General features: G+C 40.9%; 1 protein-coding gene across 5 annotated transcripts in view; it reads left to right on the top strand.

Moving 5' to 3' along the window:
- The window catches only part of LOC148638927 (GRAM domain-containing protein 2B), a 45,869-nt gene that overhangs the window by 22,377 nt on the left and 3,712 nt on the right, over window positions 1–19,780 (top strand). For 2 of the 5 annotated variants that reach the window (XM_088621751.1, XM_088621749.1), the window contains exons 2-12: window positions 11,732–11,881; window positions 12,616–12,688; window positions 13,247–13,319; window positions 13,959–14,062; window positions 14,862–14,960; window positions 15,467–15,538; window positions 15,647–15,715; window positions 16,148–16,256; window positions 16,753–16,836; window positions 17,431–17,530; window positions 18,905–19,012. In XM_088621751.1, the coding sequence (XP_088477877.1) occupies window positions 11,732–11,881; window positions 12,616–12,688; window positions 13,247–13,319; window positions 13,959–14,062; window positions 14,862–14,960; window positions 15,467–15,538; window positions 15,647–15,715; window positions 16,148–16,256; window positions 16,753–16,836; window positions 17,431–17,530; window positions 18,905–19,012 (1,041 nt within the window). Of the gene's footprint in view, window positions 1–7,037; window positions 7,196–10,639; window positions 10,913–11,731; window positions 11,882–12,615; window positions 12,689–13,246; window positions 13,320–13,958; window positions 14,063–14,861; window positions 14,961–15,466; window positions 15,539–15,646; window positions 15,716–16,147; window positions 16,257–16,752; window positions 16,837–17,430; window positions 17,531–18,904; window positions 19,013–19,780 lie in introns of those variants that run through there. The other 3 variants (XM_088621753.1, XM_088621752.1, XM_088621754.1) reach the window with 3 other exon arrangements.

The raw sequence follows: 19,780 nt of genomic DNA on the forward strand, positions 1-19,780 counted from the left end.
AAATGAATGGATTGATATTTTAAACTGGAGAACAGCTCTATACATTTAAATGATTCAGGGGAAAGATGGATTTTTTAATTATGCCAGACATTAACAACTCAACATCTAATCAAAGATCGATAAAGCACAAAAGCATGTGGTGCTTATTTTCTACTGGACATGACCAGAAGCTTCCAGATGGACCAGGTTTGATGTGCTGATCTTTCTGTTTGCTCTCCCCCATTGTCCTCTTCTCCAAGCTCCACATGGGCTGCATTCGCGAGCATGCGTGACAACTGTTGCCATAGTGTCATCTGAGTCCCCAAGATCTCGCCCAGATAGGATGTCACTGTCTTGGGACACGTTGTGACAAGCCCAGAAATCTAAGCCCTCTGACAGCCAGGCAGCTCTGCAAATGACTCTCCAGTTAGTTCACCATCAGATCTTCCTACACTGAAATATTACACGATCTGCAACTATAGAAGAGTCGCACCTGACTCTGCAGGCCATGTGGTCTGTAGAGATTCCTGTTTTATCTCCCCTTGTGTGGTTCATGCAGCTCTTGCGGTGTCTGAGAACTTTTGCGAAGTTCCTGTTTCTGAAGTGAATGGAATGATCCTTGTCAATGGTCGTTCCGCAGTAGACCAGTTTTCACCGACAAAGATTGAGCCCAGTGCATATATACTGTTTACCATCAGATTTCTGTCGTCTATCCATCCATTTTTAACCACTTCTTCCAATTTGGGATTGTGGAGGAGCCAGAGCATATCCTGGCATGCAAAATGCACAGGGCAGGGTACAGCCTGGATGAGGCAGCAGTCCATCTCGGGGAAGACAGACACTCACACCTAGGGACTATTTTCCTAGAAGCCAGTTAACCTAGAAGTATTTATTGGACTGTGGGAAGAAATCCACACCAACAGCAACACAGCCCAGGTCTGTAGCTGAACCCAGGGCCCCAGCGCTGCGAGCCAGTGATGCTGACAACTGCACCAGCCATCCCATTTCTATCGCTAGTTGGAATGACCCCTTTCACAAGCTGGAGTTTCCGTCATAGATGCAAACTGTGCATACTTGGAGTTCAAAGAGATTTGATCAGTACATTTCTGAACAACAGCAAAAAGCCGATGACAAATTCAGCTGCTGTTTAAATGGCAACAAGTATCAAGCCGCACTGTCGTGGTTGCATGATCTGAGATCTTAAACAATGATCAGCGCTTACCAAGTTGAACTGGTTTTTATCGCAAAAGAGCCCCCTCTAAGATAAAAGAATCACACGGGTTAGAAAATACTTTTCTGCTCTGTTTAATGAGTGGTATTGCACTCCAGCTGTGTGATCAAGGACTATTCTGGGTGAACATTTTTGCTTATCAATTTTGGTGAGTCAAGTAAATTCATATCAGGGGCTATGTTGCAAAATATATTTTAAAAATACTGGTATTAAACACTGTAGCCACATATTAAGAGATCAAACATTTGAATTTGCCCGAGATTTAAAATAATATATTGAAGAATATTACAGATCAAAGATAAATGTTGGACAAGGTTGCTGACATTAGCCTGATGTATAGTAGTTTTATCCATTTTATGTTTTAGAAGTTGCCTGGATCTATGTATTTCGTAGTGATGACGATAGGCAACTGTTTAATTTTAATTGAATTACATGTCTGTCTGTGCACTTCTACTAATCATAAGAAACCTAAACTCTCTGTCAGCTCTTGCCCTATAAAACATATTGCAGAACATAAGTAGATTGACTGAAACTAATATAAAAGGCTCCTGCTGTATATGCAGAGAAAAGTAGTGGGTGCTTTTCTTAAAACCTTTGTTCAGTCATGTCATCTGCCAACAGAAAACTGTATTGCTTACAGTAATATGTTAAAGAGCTGAAGCCGTACCAGAAATGTCAAATGGAAACTGAAAGTGTTTTTTCTTTACTCAGACAACTGTGCCAGAAATGAAATTGTTTTTTTGTCTGCCCAACTTAGGCTGCTTCTTTTATAAGCTTGTTACTTTTTCCCTTCATACTTGCTGCCCAGATTGCACAAAAGCTTTCACTCACTCCTGATTTTCTGTGTTGGTACACCATTTGTGTTGGAAGTGCAATTCCCTTATGATAACAAAATAATGTTTCTGTTTGAACTTGCTAGACTGTTTTTTTGTTCAGGGTATTTTTATTTTATTTAAAGAAGTTCCTGTAATGTTTTTAGAAAACTAGAAGATGGTTAATTCATCAGTTGCTTTAAATTGGGAAATTTGAACCTGAATCTCACACCAGTCTGTAACAGACAATATAGACTACAGATTATAAGGAAAATCCACAATGTGATTATTTTTATGTACTGCATTTTTATCTTATGGCTCTGGAGCAGATCTTATTCAAGTAAAGGAAGCTGATAATTACTGTCATCTTTGACTTGATGACTTGATCGCAGCGCAAGGTCAAGAATGAACAGATTTTAAAAACTGGCTAAGCAGTTGCATATTTTCAGATGAAATGTGAATTTGCGTCACCTTACTTTTTCATTGTTATCCTCTCTGTTTCTACTAGAACAATTCAGTTCATTTACCCTGTCAAGGTAAGGCATTCCTTTAATCTCAGGGAAGGAATGTCTTCTAGTTGCTCTTGTCTGATGCCAGAGTAGCATTATCTTTTTTGTAATACAGTAAAATTGTACACATATATTCATGTCTTCTATATGAGCTCTTACTGGTGCAGTATACATTTATATCCTGCCTTGATTTAAATTCTGTTCTTTTACCTACTGCATATATACAGTACTACAGTCGCTTGTCTTTTTATTTTTTCTGTACAATGGAAGAAAAAATGAAAATGAGATAACATAAATACTGTAGGATTTTTGCAGATGGTAGTTTTTTTTTTTTCCATCTAGTAAATTTTTTCTGCTATCTGCATATATCACCCTGTGTTTTGCATTGAAATATTTGTGCTAAATAAGTTTTCAAAAACACTGAAAAGTGTTTTTGTCTCAGGTTTGCCCTGAAAACATGTAGTAGAGAGGTGTTGATTCATCAGGAGGATTTCACGGACATGATGTGAAGCAAGCTATTGTAAAGAGTCAAAAGGAGACTGTCTCAGTCATCAAATCAAATCAAAGTTTATTTATCAAATGCACAACAATACAGCGTGCAGCAGTGGTTGCTGGCAATGAAATGTCTTTTTTCCGAGCTCACAAAAATCATAAGAATCACAAAAATCTCTAAAACAAAAACACAAAAATCACAAAATTAAGGTTATCTGGGGCTTGGCGAAGATTCCCACAGCCCTGGGCACAGGTGCCATTTCGTGAGAACGGAAGAGTGTTCGGTGAGGTTTCTCCTGGCTGACAGATGATGCAGCTTCCTGGGGAAGTGGGCGACCTTTCTCAGCTCGTAGCTCGGCTTCCGTCGGAATGAGAAACCGGCAACCGGCCTCGCTGTGACAGCTGAAAAAAGTCTACTAGGCTGTTTTTTTTTTTCATCTTTGGCCTTCCTAAGATGAACTTCAGCTGACTTCAGCAAAATAAAAACAGTGTCAAATAATAAAAAATGTTTTTTTTATCACTTCAGATGTGTTAACAGATGTGACAAGAAACTAAAGCCCAGAAAAGTGAAGGAGTAAAACTAAATTATACATTAAATGCTACATGAAGTGTGATGTCCATGGACTCCCAGTCTGGACCCTGGTCTGCAGAAGAGTAAGAAGATCTCAGATTAAGATCTGGACTGCACGCATGTAATAAGTCCTTTAAATAAGGTGTACCTTCCAGTGCCCTTCACATGAGCAAACAAGCCTTTATATCCATTTTAAAGAGCCAGCCACTCCATGGGTTCATTTCTTTGTCTGGGATTTCTACGTAGATAGACTTACATTTCTACAGCTGGACATTTTACCAGATCAGGTGAAATACTTTGCTCAGGGGAACAGCACCCAGCACCCACCCGGTATTTAAAACCACTGCTTTTCAGTTACAGGTCCGGAGTCCCAAACTACTGCTCCAGTTATCTGGATTAGTTTATCAGCAGGACTTCAAACTGAGTGACAATAGACAGTGATTGCATTGACTTTCCAAAGTGTTAGCTGTCAGGCTGTTCCATTTTCGTGGGCAATTAATTTAATTAACAGCAGCTTTGAACAAATGCAGCAAAGTAAAGAATTCCTTTTTGTCTCTCCCAGTAGGTCACTTTTTCACTCCCTCCAGGGGAGTGCTGATTGATCAGTACAGGCACGCGCTTCTGTGATTGAGGTGTAGGTGGCAGTCGCCTCAGCCAGGGTCTCTCTAATGCCTTCCCGGAGGAGAGGGTCTCAATAGCACGGCTCCGGGAGATATGGTTTGGTTTGGCTGGAGCTACAGAGGAGCTGAGTGAGTTATCATGATGTCCTCTGAAAAGGAACACAGTGTGAAATCGTACCCAATGGTGGCACCAACAGCCGCTTGAAAACTCCACACAAAAATACTTATTTAGACCTCACTTTTTACTGTATGTGTTTCAAACCACACAACAGCACTTTTCATGTGCCTGTTATCTTTCAAACTTTGATTTTCTGTCTAATGACAGACACTCATAATTGATTTTTTAAACTTTTGAGTGCCTGTGTATATGTATATGTATATGTATATGTATATGTATATGTATATGTATATGTATATGTATATGCACAGACAGGCAGCTGAAGGGGATTTTTGGTGACAGCTTAAAAGGCCACAGAAGAAGCAATGCTTTCCAGAATGCCTTTTTATTAATATTTTTTGTTTTCCAGAAATGTAGGGCGGTTTACAGTAAAAGTACTACATGCAACATTGAGTTTGTGATACTGCACTAAGAAGATTTACAGAAAATCCAAGACAGCTTTGAGGATTTATTTGAAAAAGCTTTTTTAATCTGGTTATAAAGGGCTGTTTTGTTGCTGTTGAGTGCCCTGACAAGTGTTAGATTAAAGAACCTATACATATGAAAATTACAGTCATTATTTTGCTTCCTGGCAAATAACAAAGAAGGTAATAATGACAGATTTGAGCGAGCCAAGGAGGAGGGAGCAACCTGAGGCAGGACTCACACAGGGAACACAGCAGGGATTTGAACAGTCCTTGATTGCTTTCGATATGAGCCACAGGCCGATCTCTCACATTTCAAAAGTCAAGAAAATGGAGTCGTTAGATTGGTACACTAATATCAGGATAGATTTTAACTCCAACACAAATATGGCTTCTGGTTAATGATTTGTGTATTAATATTGTTTTATTCAAATCTGAAGTAACCAATACAAGTTTAAATTTATTGCAGTAGCTTGTTTTGCTCATAACTGGTTGTCCATATCATGTGAGTAATCTTATATTCCTTTAATATTAACAGAGAACTGGTAGTTATCCGATTCCTGGTAGTCTATCAGAAACACTCAACAAATTATTCCTTTTGTAAGACAGGATTTTTTTACCGCTTTTCCATAATCCATTTCTAAATTTAACATTATAGTTTGCACTATAAATTGCTCCAAAAGGTACATTCTTCTCAGAAAAAAAAACTAAATTTGGTGTTGATGGGAGTACTATCTCCTTGGCCTTTATCCTGCAGTATCTGTCGGAGAATCCTTATAACAAACATATTAAGTGTAACTTAGTGCTAAAGCTACTAGCAGTAGAAATACATTCCTGCAGTTCAGCACTCTGACACTGTACATAATCAGAGCCTCTTTAAAATGGATGGAGAGTTTCACTTCACTGCAGTGTCTGGAGTTTTGGTCTCCAAACCAAGTGGTCTAAATAATTTTGTAGTCCTTTTGTGGAGTGAGAAACTGTACAAAAATGCTTTCATGTGAAGGTGTTTTAAAATTACTTTGCATTTATGTCTGTTCTGCCCCCCTGGTTAAACTATTTCAAATATGTTCTGCCTGTGTGTTCATGTGGGTCTTCTCCCAGTGCTCTGGTTTCCTCTCCACGGTCCGCAGACCTGCTGTTTGCGTGAATGGACGTCTGGCTTACCCCTGTACGTGTGAATGAGTGAGTGTGCTCTGTCCAGGCTGCAGTTATCCCTGAGACAGGCTGGTGATGCCTCCTGGGTTCACTGCCACCCTCTTAAGGACAGCATGGTTGCTATTGCGTGCTGCACAGTAGTGAAATATTCAAGAAGCTGACATAAGGTAGCAAAGAGGAAATCGGGGTAAAACCAAAAGCAGCCGTGAGAAATGTCCTATGAAGGTGGGCCGTACAAGCAGCCATATCACCCTGCAACTCACAACTGGCAACCCACTGAAGCTAAGCAGGTGTGAGCCTGGTCAGTACCTGGATGGGAGACCTCCTGGGAAAAACTAAGGTTGCTGCTGGAAGAGGTGTTAGTGGGGCCAGCGGGGGGCGCTCACCCTGCGGTCCATGTGGGTCCTAATGCCCCAGTATAGTGACGGGGACACTATACTGTAAACAGGCGCCGTCCTTCGGATGAGACGTAAAACCGAGGTCCTGACTCTCTGTGGTCATTAAAAATCCCAGGGCGCTTCTCGAAAAGAGTAGGGGTGTAACCCCGGTGTCCTGGCCAAATTTCCAATTGACCCTTACTAATCATGGCCTCCTAATAATCCCCCTCTATGAATTGGCTACATTACTCTGCTCTCCTCCCCACTGATAGCTGATGTGTGGTGAGCGTTCTGGCGCACTATGGCTGCCGTCGCATCATCCAGGTGGATGCTGCACATTGGTGGTGGTGGAGGGGAGTCCCCATTACCTGTAAAGCGCTTTGAGTGGAGTGTCCAGAAAAGCGCTATATAAGTGTAAGCAATTATTATTAATTATTAATTATAACTTGGTAAAGGTTGAAGGGTAGACAACATTTGGCCTGTAACGTCTTTCCCCAGGGCTCTTCCTTTTGTTATGCAGTTCTTAAAATGTGTTTGTCAGCTTGAGTTGGTGTGTGAAGAGGGTGAAAGGTGGAGGTAGAACCTTTGTCTATAGCAACAGTTGGCCTTTGACTCAGTTAGATGTGGCACACCTGATTGGGCTAAACTGAAGACAGCGTCCCGCCCCCTTTCCGTATCAGCCACACCGATCGCACTCTACATAAATCCAGCCCCTGAGGAGGAAGTCACCTCTTAGCTGGTAGTGAGGAATCGGGTCAGGCTTGAAAGTGAATGTTAGATTAACAGAAGAACCAGACTGAGTTGTAAGGATATAATTCAAATCATGAAGACAAGTTTGATGAGGAAGTGCTCTTTGGACAGTCTTTAGTAAGTACAGTACATTTTTGTTTTGGTACAGCAGTTTCAATTCAAAGCTGAGCTGAGAAGATATTATGCTGTGCTCATATGCGCTGCGTGCTGTACTTCATTGTACCTTATTGTCTTTTCGATTAGCTGAACACTGGGAGAAGTTAACAAAATTAATTTTGTAAAGCGGGTAAATTGATGTTGACTGGGTTCTATGAAGGTCCATTTTGTATAATACATCTTGAACAATTTTATGGTGTTTTTTAGTTGCAATGAATTGTAAGCGAAATTGTAAATGCAGAATTGAGCATACAGAAACTTCAGGCTACAAGATACTTTGCCATAAATAGCTTTGGACTTGTTTCCTTCTGCTCGAAATACAAAATATATACTTTTCTATAATAGATCTTCCTTTTTCCTTTATTTTGAAGTGGTTTACAAGAGATATGGTCTCAGTAAATAATGTTCAATCCCATAACTAAATCAAGGAAAACCTAAAAAAAAACACAATGAAGACCTTATCGTTGGGACATCTTCACAAAATGTGAGAGACTTTTTCTTTCTCTCTAGAAGCCGGGGTTACATGGGCAGCAATTGTAAGTTTTATGTGCTGAGCCTCTGTCTTTCGGTACTGTGATGAGCAACTTGTAACGAAAGACATCCTGCTAGGAGATAACAATCGGTGCAAAACACCCTCAGTAATACTGTATTTGAAAGTGTTCAGTGAGAACATTTTTTTAGTTAATGTCAAAAGTCAGGGCGGAGCGGTGGCTCTGTGGCTCAGGATCTGTGCCTGTGACTGGAAGGTTGCCGGTTCAAATCCCGCGGCCGGCAGAGGAATCCTACTCCGTTGGGCCCCTGATCAAGGCCCGTAACCCTAACTGCTCCAGGGGCGCCGTACAATGGCAGACCCTGCGCTCTGACCCCCAGCTTCTCTCCGTGTCTGTGTGTCTGTGTCTCCATGGAGAAAAGCTGGGGTATACAAAAAGACGAATTCCTAATGCAAGAAATTGTATAGGGCTAATAAAGAAATATTATTATTATTATTATTATTATTATTATTATTATTATTATTATTATTATTAAAAGGAAAGGCAGAATTTGTAAGTTAAAGACTTGTAGCTCTGGCAGGAGTAATAAAGCTGGTAAATGATCTCATTAATGGGGTCTCTGTGGTTTCCCTGAGTGAGGTTAAGGGGTTCACGTTGATTAGAGGAGGTACCTAGGTGTTTTAATTCATCTGTGCAGTTGGAGCACTACAGACACTGCGTAGGGAGTCCCATATTCCCTCCCAAAGGCCCCCTGTTGCATTATTCTGCAAGCTAGAAGCATCTTTTAGATGTATATTGGATAATGAAAGAGACAGCTGTTCTTATGAAGGAGATCTACCTCATCTACTACACAGTAGACCAGGGGAGTGGTGAACAGAGGGGTCCTGTTTCACTGGGGATACTGGAGTATTGGTCTAGTGGAAAGAGTGCCACGTACTGGTCCACCAGCACCACTTACAGCAGCAACCCAGATCTGAGCACTTTCAATTTAAGCTTCATTATCCCCCAGGGGAAATTTGCTTTGCGGTAGACCCCAACAATACACCAAAAACATCAACAACAAGGAATTCGAAAGTTAGGAAAGTTTGGAATACATTATGATATAACAATGACTGTAATTGAGCAAATGCTTTTATCTATAACAACTTGCAGAAAACCAGGTGGTGAACTATTCAACAGCTGCTAGTTACTAGAAAGTGACTCATTTTGATGTTACATCCTCAGAGGTAGGACCAAACTTTGAACTCGGCTTGTCCTGATTAGTGACTGGAACTGGCTTAATAAAGACATGTGGAAAATTACATATTCCTGTCATATTCATGTTGGTGTTATTGCTGTTTTCTCTACAATTAAATCTGTTCTTAGCAAGTGAGTGAAAGTGTTAACTGCCAAAGTAGCACTCCAGTTCTTGGCTCACTCATGTTTTCCTCAAGTTACTTCTGTTTCTAGTTGGAAGGTCACAATGGAAAACCATCTGCAGAACATAAAAAAACATACATTTTCAAGAAGTAACGAGCACAACTAACCTTACATTCTTTATTGTAAAATCAATAGAACAAAATACATATATGCTAAAAGTCTGATTTCATAGTTTTGTATATGATTGAATCCACTGCACTAATAGGTGTCCAGATTTCTAATCTAGCAGTTATGTCAACATTCCAAGTTCAGGTGGCTTTTAAACACTTGTTTCACTCTGCAAATGAATTTAAATTCCATTAGTATTCTTGATGTTTTGGCATAGTGCACCTGAGAATATATTTTCTTTTAATAAGCAGTGGGAGTGCTGATGTTTCTGAAGTACCTAGACATTAGTGTGTACTCTAATCTGACAGTGTTGTGATCAGCAGAAACCAACCAGCCGTCTTCAAAATGATCAAAGGCAGATAGAAACCTCCACATATCTCGGTTTATTAGTCAGTGTCTTGAAGAGTTGACACATTGAAAATTGTGATCTTACTGTGCGTGTTCAGCTGGGTCTAAGCATCTGTAATAGAAAAATGCTGTAACCCTTTAGAAAGACAGAGTGTTTTTTCCTCTGTGTCCTGAGTGGCAGTGGTAGAGCAGAAGGGCTGGAGTCTACAGATTTAGATATAGCCTTTCGATTTTTCTTCACTTTCTTCAGACCAATTCCAGCTGCTTCACTCCTATCACAGAACTGAGCAGAGGAGTGATTACAAATGGCAGGAGACCCCTATCTCCTTTGGCATGTAGCAGGTTATTGATCCAGGATCTCGTACAGCCAATTTCAATCCTCAGTCTCTTGAAAGAAGCCAGGCACCTGGCTTTGACAGCATGGCTGGGTTAGTTACTTCAGCTGGAAGAGAGTAATGCTGTTGGAAAGCGTCTATATCCATCCTACATCTTATGTTTGGGCCTGTTCTGAATTTCCACGTGCCATGCTTTTGTTTTGTGTCATCCTTTCCAGCAGAGTTCAAGACTAGTACTGTTCAGTTCTAATCTAGTGTCTTGGCATTTAAAGTTCTTCATCCCACACAACTAACTCTTGAGAGACACAGGAGCCCTAGAAGACTATTACTATATGAATACATTGGCTAGTGGAGACCAACACATGCAGCATGCTGAAGCTGTGCCTCTAGGCATTGAACACCTGCACAGAAACTCCTGTTTTTAATGTATACCGAGGGCTTTGTACGACAGCGCTGTGTAAGGCGCCCTTGGTTGGAACTGCAATTGCTCAATAGCTGCACATGGTGTTGCTGTACTGGCTCCCACATGATACTGCTGATTCTTCATTTGATTCTCCACCTCATCAATATGCAAGAAGAGACTCGTTTTTGCGCAGGGTAGTGGCAGCTCTTCTCCTTACCGTCAGTCTGTGGGGAAAAAAAGGCCTGCATTTAACGATTACGTCATGGAAACGCTTCCTCGCTTTTTTAGAAAAAGGTGTGGTGTTACACCTGCTACAGGTGCTGCTCAACGTCAGTCCAGTTCACTCAGCACTGAGAGCACCGGCTTGCTTGTTGAAGAAATGGGTTTCTGAAGCCAACTTCGAGAAGTTAGGTGTAGACTGGAAAATGTTCTTGTGCCTTTTCAGTTGCTTTTTTGTGACATGACTGACTTAAAACTGAAGGAAGAGTCAAGAGTCTTATATTAACTGCAGCATTAAGATGCGGATTTCTGTAGAGAGCTGTTTCCGTACTACAAGAGGAAAGTCTGTGCACAGGTATGAAGATTGTCTTACATTGGTCATGGTGTCAGAGGTTAGAGACAACTTTGTCAAAAACTGCCTTCATTTTATGAAAAGGCTCAGAGCCTGACGATCTTTAGAGAAAGCAGATCTGAAATATATAATTTGTGCTGTTTCTCAGACGCTTCTTTTTACTTTTTGTGTAGTTAATTCAGCAGGATAAATCTTTCACTGGTTTCTACCACTTTTATATTAATGTATAACTATAACCAAATTGTCTTGTCAAACTTTTAAAAAAAAAATCCAGGTATTTAACATTTCTTGTACTTTTATTAAATTGTAAAACAGTACCTTTTTCGGCTTTATTAAAAGTGACAGTTTTTGTCACTCAATCTTTCCCATATCAAAAGCTGTTTAAATGTATAAGTGTCATGTGTTGTGTACCCTGTCGATGATGAGAAAGGAGGATGTTAGGAGCTGTAGATGTAGATTGGATTGACTGAAATTCTTATGTGTGGCTTATACCTTTTAACGAGGTTAGATCAGAGTTTCCAGTCGAAAGAGAATGAATTACACAGAAGGCTCTTTTGGTGTTGATGTAACCTTACCACGGCTCCCAGGCTACTGTTAAACCAAATCAAAAGGCCGTCATTGCTGGTGACAGATCTCTGAAACGGTGAATTAACAAACTTGGAAATTCTGTAAGTGAGTTACAGCTTCCCGAAGGAAACAAGGAAAGGGAAGGAGACGAAAATAACATGCAGGTTGACGCATGCACAGACACACACACAGAGAGAGACACACAGACACACAGACTAACACAAGCTGAATTGTGCTCCTGCTCTGCCTTTCCAGTTACCAGGCAGAAAGCGGGGGAGGCTTGGCGATGCTGAAGAAGGGGAAGAGCAGGATGAAGATTGAGCCCAGGAAAGCTCAGAGCCTAGAGGAGGCCCAGCTGGAGATGCAGCAGTTCCACAAGGCTCTTGCCAAGCAAGGAGCCCCGAGGTACGAACAGCTGTCTGGCCCTCTGCCTGTCCTTCTGAGCGCCGCCTCGTCCGCCCCGAACCCTGAAACAGCAGGCAGCGTCCTGACATGGCAGGTGGATTCCTGAAAAATCTGTGTAAATTCCAAAATTAAGGAATTCCCCATAAACCTGTATGTAAAGTGTAGGGAGGTTTTGGGTCCAGTCCCAACCAGAGGGCTGAACTGACAAATGAGACAAATTACACACTCTTATTTATGTAAAATGTTTATATACTAAACCTGTTGCATTAATTTTTAGACTTGTACAAAAAGTCATTTTTAAACCAAATGTTTGGCAATGTTTATCGGTTTAAGGGAATACTTTAATTATTTTCAGCCCTTCTACTCTGGACCTTTTTGAAATGCCTTTTTATTTCAAAGTCTTGTAAGTAACATTACAAATGAGTTTTTCCTTATTTAGAGTTTTAGAGAATTAATTATTTGTCAGCAGTTTTAGTCATTACGTTTTATGGGATTAGATGACAGAGGCTGGAAGACAAAACCTGCCCAGCTGCCTGTGTGTCACCCGAGCAATTCTGTTCATCCTGGCAACTGGTACTCAATGCGTTAATTAAGAAAAGGTGTATATTCTTGAGGCGTGTTAAACAACGCGTAAATGAAACACAGAGCAGTTGAGAGCTGACTGCATGAAGGGTCAAGCTTGACACTGCCAGGACACAGAGCATTTCAACTTCAAGTCTTCACCTTTGCTGCAGGTCCCAGACGTTTGACTGCACATATGAGAAGCCGCTGGAGAAAACAGAGGGGACAGGCTCCGTCAGTAGAAATGTAAGTTTTGCCTTGCCTTGGGCATCCTGTAAAACACACGGAGGCCCTAACTAAGAGCAGGCTTTTAAACCTTTTAGCTTGAAGGAAAAACTAACAAAACCAGGTTACCAGTGTATTCTCTGCTTACAGAGTCACCCCCACCCACCAGGAGTGCACTCTGTATTTACGGCCCTTATGTTACTTAGCACAAGCATCGCAAAAATGTAAGCGGCTGCCCTGCTATGGAGATATCTAGTTGTAGGGCAGTGTTCCCTTGGCTACAACAAAGGTGACAGAGACACAGTCACAGCACTGATAATGTTACCAAAATCTTGCAGTGAGTGTGGCCCTGATTACAATTCCAAATGTGCCACATCAGGACAAGGGTTCAGTTTTGCAGTGGGAAGCCACAGTCGGGTACTGGTTTTGGAATATGATGTGAACACGGAGTGTGCAACTCATTCTGTGGAACATAGATTGCATCTATTCAGACATTAGAAATGTTAATTTTGCATCTGTTACCCTAGATTAGCTACTATATATATTTAACTTTGAATAAAACATTTCTGTCTCTTGCAGAGCTTTGTAAAGCACAATAAAACATTCCACAAGCTCTTCCAAGACGTTCCAGAGCATGAGGCTTTAACACACAGTGAGTTGGCCTTTGTTTTCCTGAGTAACACGCCAGAATGCAGAGCCTGCAGCTCCCACAGATACACCTCCACACAATCAGAACACAGCACTTTAAACAGCCCACACCACACAGATGTAAAGATGGAAAGAACATGTAAATCCTCTTCCTACCTGTACTTTATGTAACATTTATTGCAATGGATTATAGATTATAAGATTAAGTGTTTCTTGGACATAGAATTGAATAGAACCAAACTCGGTTTTGAAAATAGCCCTGTCACCTTTCAGCCCCAGAAGCCACAGACATGTCTAGGTTTGGCTAACACTTGAAATCCAGTCAGCTGTGTTTGCACCAGCACACAAAGAGCTACCTGTTACGTGATGATATAGCATATGATCTTTGGAACACCATCTTGTTAAGCTGCAAAATGTAGTGATTGTGAAAACAATAAAGACATAATTGCAGGACGTGATGATGTTTGACTTGATGAAGGACTTGCAATTTAAGGGTCATTTATAGATCAGCCTTTCTGTGTCAAAACACCATATGACAGCTATCTCAAGCTACAGCGAGCAGCCTTAGTGTGGACTCTAACCCAGTCTGTTGTTAAATCCTGGTTAGCAAGTGCAGTTGAGTAATAAAAGTGTTTTCCTGCAGCTTTTACATGTGCTCTGCAGAAGGAGGTGCCGTACCATGGTAAAATGTTTGTGTCTGAAAACTTCATCTGTTTCTACTCATCTGTGCTTCTAAAAGACACCAAGGTAAACAACACTCGTCGACCCCATTCTTACAAACTTGAAAGGTTGCACTTGACCCATTTAGTTTCTAATTGAACCGAGCATCTGAGTATTCAGCTGTTTCCTGAAATAAGTGCAAGTGTATAAAAACAGAGAACTGGAGGCAGGTCTTTACCCAAAGGGTTGTGAGAATATGGATCACAGTACCCAGTCATATTGTGGAAGTCAACACCATGAGTCCTTCAAGAGGCATTTGGACATTTGGATCAATTAGCTACTGACAACCAAACTGGCTACAAGGACTAAATGGTGTCCTCTCATTTCTACTAAATTTATTTCTTAAATCACAAAATTGGCTGCTACCATGAGCCGGAAAGTGTGTTTTAGACTCTATAAACCACTTTGCGAAGAAGTGTTTCCTGTTGTTGTTTTTAAATACGTATCCCCTTTGATTCCATTACATTTCCTCATTGATATGATGACCAAAAAGTCAGTAAGTTTAAATGGCATTCCTTCAAAACTGTTGTGAAAGACAGTCTTCTCTGTTAATCATTACAAAAGTCAGGTTTCATCAGGCTTTCACTTTGTTTTTGTTTTTGTTTTTTTAGGTTTTTGCTTCAGTATAAAGTTAGCCAGTGCAAATGGATAGTAGCTTGACGAAAAGCAAGAGTAAAAAAGAAAATGTATTTTTGTCTCTTCTGGAAAATTAGCTGCAAATGTATTTGTGCTAGGAAAGCAAAGCTTTAACCCTTAATGTTTTAGTCAAGATTAAGACTCCTGTTCTGCCTGACATTGACCCACTTGGCAACTCTGTGTGTTGAAGGTGGTGATTCCCGTGAGCTTGGTGGCCATTATAAAAAAACAGAACACAGCTCTCCTGGTGCCAAATGCTCTGTCTATCCGAAGAAACGATGGAGAAAAGGTGAGGATATAAAACAAAGCATTGCAATAATTATAAATAGGAGTAGGTCATTTTAGAAAAATGCAGTTTGTGGAAGAATTATACTCTTAATGTTTTTCTTCATCTGAATCTGCAAGTTCTTGTAAATGCTTGTCTTCACTTTCCATCATATTTTTGGCGGGGCCTGCATTCATTTTGCCTGAAAAGAATGCATTGTTTCCAAAATAATAATATGGTTTCATTTTACTGCTTCAGGCCCTCACCCATTTCTGTAAAAAAAGAAGCTACGTTGGTATTTTTTTCCCTCAGATGTTATTAAACGTAAATGAAAGTTCTAATGTTTTCAAGATTTTTGTTTAGATTTACCTTTGGGTGGTTATATCTCGTTTTCTTCCCCTGAATAATAAGGATCATGTATCTTTACTAATGTTAGAATGTAATCTCACAGTAGTGTTCACACCAGTTGTAAAAGGCGTCTTTCTTTGGTCTTATTGCTGATGTCTGGTTTTTTTTTGGTGGATCCACAGTTCGTGTTTGTGTCACTGCGGAACCGGGAGTCCTGTTTCAAACTCCTGAAGTCTCTTTGCTCTCAGTATGAGGTGAGCAATTTTCACCTTTTTCTCCTGCCTGCTTTCATTTCTGTCTTAATGTTACTATTTAAGCTGATTACACTAAATGTGGGTAACATCCATCACATCTCCCTGTAGGACCTCAGTACCAACAGCAGCCCTGTGTTCTCCTCTGCAGAAAACAGCCTAGAGAAAGGCAAGAACTTGGTAAGGACTAAGGCTGTTTCTTTCCATGTGTTGCTTTTCACAAAATGCTTTTGCTGTTGTGCTGCTTTTCTGCTAAAGGAGTTAATCTCTATACTAACATCTTAAAAACAAAATGCCAATGCCCATGGAATATGTGTATTGCAGCCTTCCAAAATAACAAATGTCTTATTTATCAACGTCTTTGAGGACAATTTAACACTTAATCTAAAACCCAAAACCCATGAAAGATTTTGACTTGTCTTCTCTCTGCTCTCTGTAGCAGTGAGATTCATTTTACTTTTCTGACAGGGATCGTTGCTCTAGTGCCATTTCTTTTGTACAAGTGGACTGTTCTTCTTTCTGCAAAACATGGTGAATACAGCTGGAGCTGCTGGCAAAACTTCTGTTCTGTGCACTAGAAATCTCAATAGCTCTTGTTATTTTCCCCTATAGAATTCTAGCCAGTCCAGCCTCGAGGACAGCAATGATCAGTCCATTGAGAGAAATTCTACCTTCTCAAAAGATGTCTCGCCCATTCCCAAAGTCAACAAAGGCACCAAAGGTTAGAGTTTTTGTCATTGGAACCCATTTATATACCTTGAGAAACAGACATCACGTTTAAATATATTTCACTGCTGTACTCCAGGGACAGCAAAGTTATGGGCTTTGTCAGAGCTGTGGCCTTCCCTGTAATGGGGAGTAGTGACACATTCTTGTGATTCTTCCTTCCAGTGTTCTGCTATTCTGTAGCAAAATGTATAGCAGGTTTTTGTATTTATGATGTATGCCAATATGATTTAGCATTTCTGGCTTATAAAACTGGTTGGCCAGTCTCTGGATCCCACCTCTTCCTGTTTCGGTGCATTCAGACTTTGTGGTCTGTCCTTGAACCACAGCTTATCTGAATCTTCCATGCACTCCAGTTAGGCATTAAGGCTGTTTTAATATATTCAGCATGTGAACCCAAGGGCAAGCAATCTGCAGGTCCAAGTCCAGGAGATAAATACGAGAGGGTCTGAAGGATCCATTAGTAAATCATCCTCGTATCCCCTTCACAGAGTATGCACCTGCTTTGAATGCGTCCACCCCTACAAATTACAACCATGAAGATCAGACCGACAGTGTTGCAGAGCCCCACACAGGTACTTTGTAACAACCCTTTTCCATGTTACTGTATAGCTTAAGAGGACCAGAGGAGTTTATGCAAGAAAACTTGAGTTTGAAATTTCAATAATGAAATCTACAACTAAAGTGCAATTCTTTTGCCAGGTTCTTTCATTATCAGATATTCCCCTCACAGTTTTGTAACATAATAAAGATGATTTTTTAATTTCAGGTTTTAACTTAAATATTTAGTTCCACTGCCTATCACGGACATATCAGGGATTTCTGTTCCAAAAATCGTTGTCTAAATTGGCTTCCCAGCAAGAAGATTTCCTCCTAACCCTTGCAGTTTCCTGGCTGCGCTGATTAAAAGGTTAGGTTTGGCAACAAAAAAAGTCCAGGAAACAGTGACAGATCAGTGAAGAAATACAGGTTTGCACCTGAAGCAGGATTACTCAAAGAAAAACACCTGCTTCGTCTCAGTTCTCTAGCTTGAATAGATTAGTACAGAACTGGTAACCACCCATTCAGGATGAGATTACTGCATTTTCCTTAAACCATTGTATAGACAAGGAGAGGTGAGGCTCATTTCAGTTCAGGAATTTTAACTTGTTTGTTTCTGCCCCTGCCAGGTGCCTCTTGGGTCTGGTCGGTAACTCAGAAGGCGAAATCCTTCCTCGCTGTGCGAGAGACTACTGCTGTTAATGTCCTGCTGTTGATTTACCTAATGCTGTAAGTCACACTCTTGCACACTTTCTCACTGCACAGCGACACTCGGAAACACCAAACACCCCGCAGTTTCATCCAGCCTGTCTTGAAAGAAGCCAGGGAAGTGAATTACCAACTAGGCGGGGTAGCTTGTTCCAGACCCCACCACCCCTTGGGTCTTCGATTTAAATGTGCTGCCATGTAGTTTCCACTTCTGTCCTCATATATGCAAAGCAATAAAAAAACAGTATATCTCAATGCAATTTTACATCTTCACCATGTTGCAACAGCATCTAGTGTCCAAGGTGTGGAAAAAAGTTTCCATTTATCGTGTCCCAGTGCTTTTCCTGAGGACAGTTCTTTGTTAACATCACCGCACCCCCTCTGTCCAGAAGCCTTTGAGCTAACGTGAGCAAACAATCGTTATTGATATTGATATCAATTTGAGGTGTTTAAAAATAAACGATGATAGTGATTCCAAAACTAAAGGGAAAGATGAATGCAAATTGAAGCTAGAAACTAAATATCAAATGGATTGTTTTCTTTGCTGAGCATTGGATACCAGGTTTTAGGATTTAGTAGACCCAAAAGTATGTTCTTGGTGCGATTGTGATCTTTTAAATACTGACATTAGCAGATGGTTATGTGTCTGGCTGTCTGCATCAGTGATAATATCCAAGAAATCATAGCTGAGATCCTTGAGTTTTTGTCTTCTTGGTGCTTCACCTCTATTGCTCCTACTGCTCTGTTTCCTTATTGCCAACAATAGGAATTCAGTCTACAGACAAATCAGCCATTCTTTGCATATTTGCCTCAGTTCATTTAGCGTTATCATCACTGAGTTGCAGAAGGGCATTCTTCCTGAAAGAGGAATGCGTGTTAGGCAGCAATCTGTCACACGTAAGGCAAATTAAGCAAAACTAAATAGTCAGGAGCTGTATTTTGGCTGCCGACTCTTTATTCAGCAGCTTCATATTCTCCACGTAATTGTACTTTAAACTGCGTTGCAAATTTATCAGAGCAGACTTTTTATGAGATGCATCTGTAACAGGTACACTTAATGATTTAGACATTATAGAACTAGTGAAGTAAAGTGATTTTAAATCATTTGATAATGTTTACACACACTGATCATGTGCTCATTTTAAACACAAGGTTGTTTAAAGACAGTGGTCATTCAGTGTGCAGCTTTTCATTAATTTGCATCTCATTGCAGAACGTAGTCTCCTGTAGAGCCAATTCTTATTCGCTCTGTCCTTCTGTAAAGGTGAAGCCAGCAGCTCACAGGGCTGGTTCAGATGGGTCTTCTCGGAAATGACAGCTCTTGCAGTAGAGTCCACAGAATGCCTCTGGCGTCTGCTGTTTTAGTTACAGTATGTGTGTATTTGCATGTTCTAGGGTGGTTGTGCTGCTGCTGTCCTCAGGGTACATCGGCCTGCGCATTGTAGCTCTGGAGGAGCAGCTGACCTCCATGGGTGCCCTGCCTGAGTTCTCTATGCAAAGCGAGTAAGTGTCTCTCCAGTTTGACCCCTGCCCTCAGGAAAAGGCTGTGTTGGTGATGTACAGTGGCACGCAAATCTGTTAGGACCAATCCATTTTGTTAGACAAATCAAATCTGTTGCTGCGGATGTACTTCAATGTTTGTTCACAGCAGAGGAGAAGTACATTCTTCTCCTCTGCTGTACACACATGCAACTCAGTTGGTTGAAAGCTGGGGCAGAGTAGAAGGAAGGTTTTTTTTTCAAAATTGTAATTGCGAAATGTGTCGTGCCTGAGCTGCAGTCAGCTGGCCCTGAGCTGTGGCTGATACAGGTTTATCACCATCCCCAGTCAGAAGTGAAATACTTGTGTAACAGGGTGTGGCTGAAGGTGTGCACAGGCTGCCTTCCCGGAAAGCACAATGGCCGGATCACGTGCCTTGATGTTTTCCAAGATCTCACCTTACCTTTGTCAAGAATTGTGACCCCTCCCTCATGGGACCTCTCCTCCCCCCCGGTGTTCGTTTAAGGTGCAACAGCAGCCTGTCTGACTGACTGCCTGACTTTCACTTTCCAGAAAGTCTGCAGCGGTTTTGTGTTCTTGTGAAAAGCGTGACCACCTGAAAGTATCGCTCTTCTTTAAGAAGTTCCAATAGAGAGCTGAGTCAGCCTGCTTAGGCTGCAAAGGAGCAAGTTAAGGTTTATTCCAAGTTTTTCAGCATAAAATAAACCTTTACTTGTTCCCTCGTTCTTCTTTAGCTCTTTATCGGTATATTTAAATATATATTTATACTTT

Source organism: Lepisosteus platostomus, chromosome 27, assembly GCF_059453375.1.
Source record: "Lepisosteus platostomus isolate fLepPlt1 chromosome 27, fLepPlt1.hap1, whole genome shotgun sequence".
Lineage (NCBI taxonomy): Eukaryota > Metazoa > Chordata > Actinopteri > Semionotiformes > Lepisosteidae > Lepisosteus > Lepisosteus platostomus.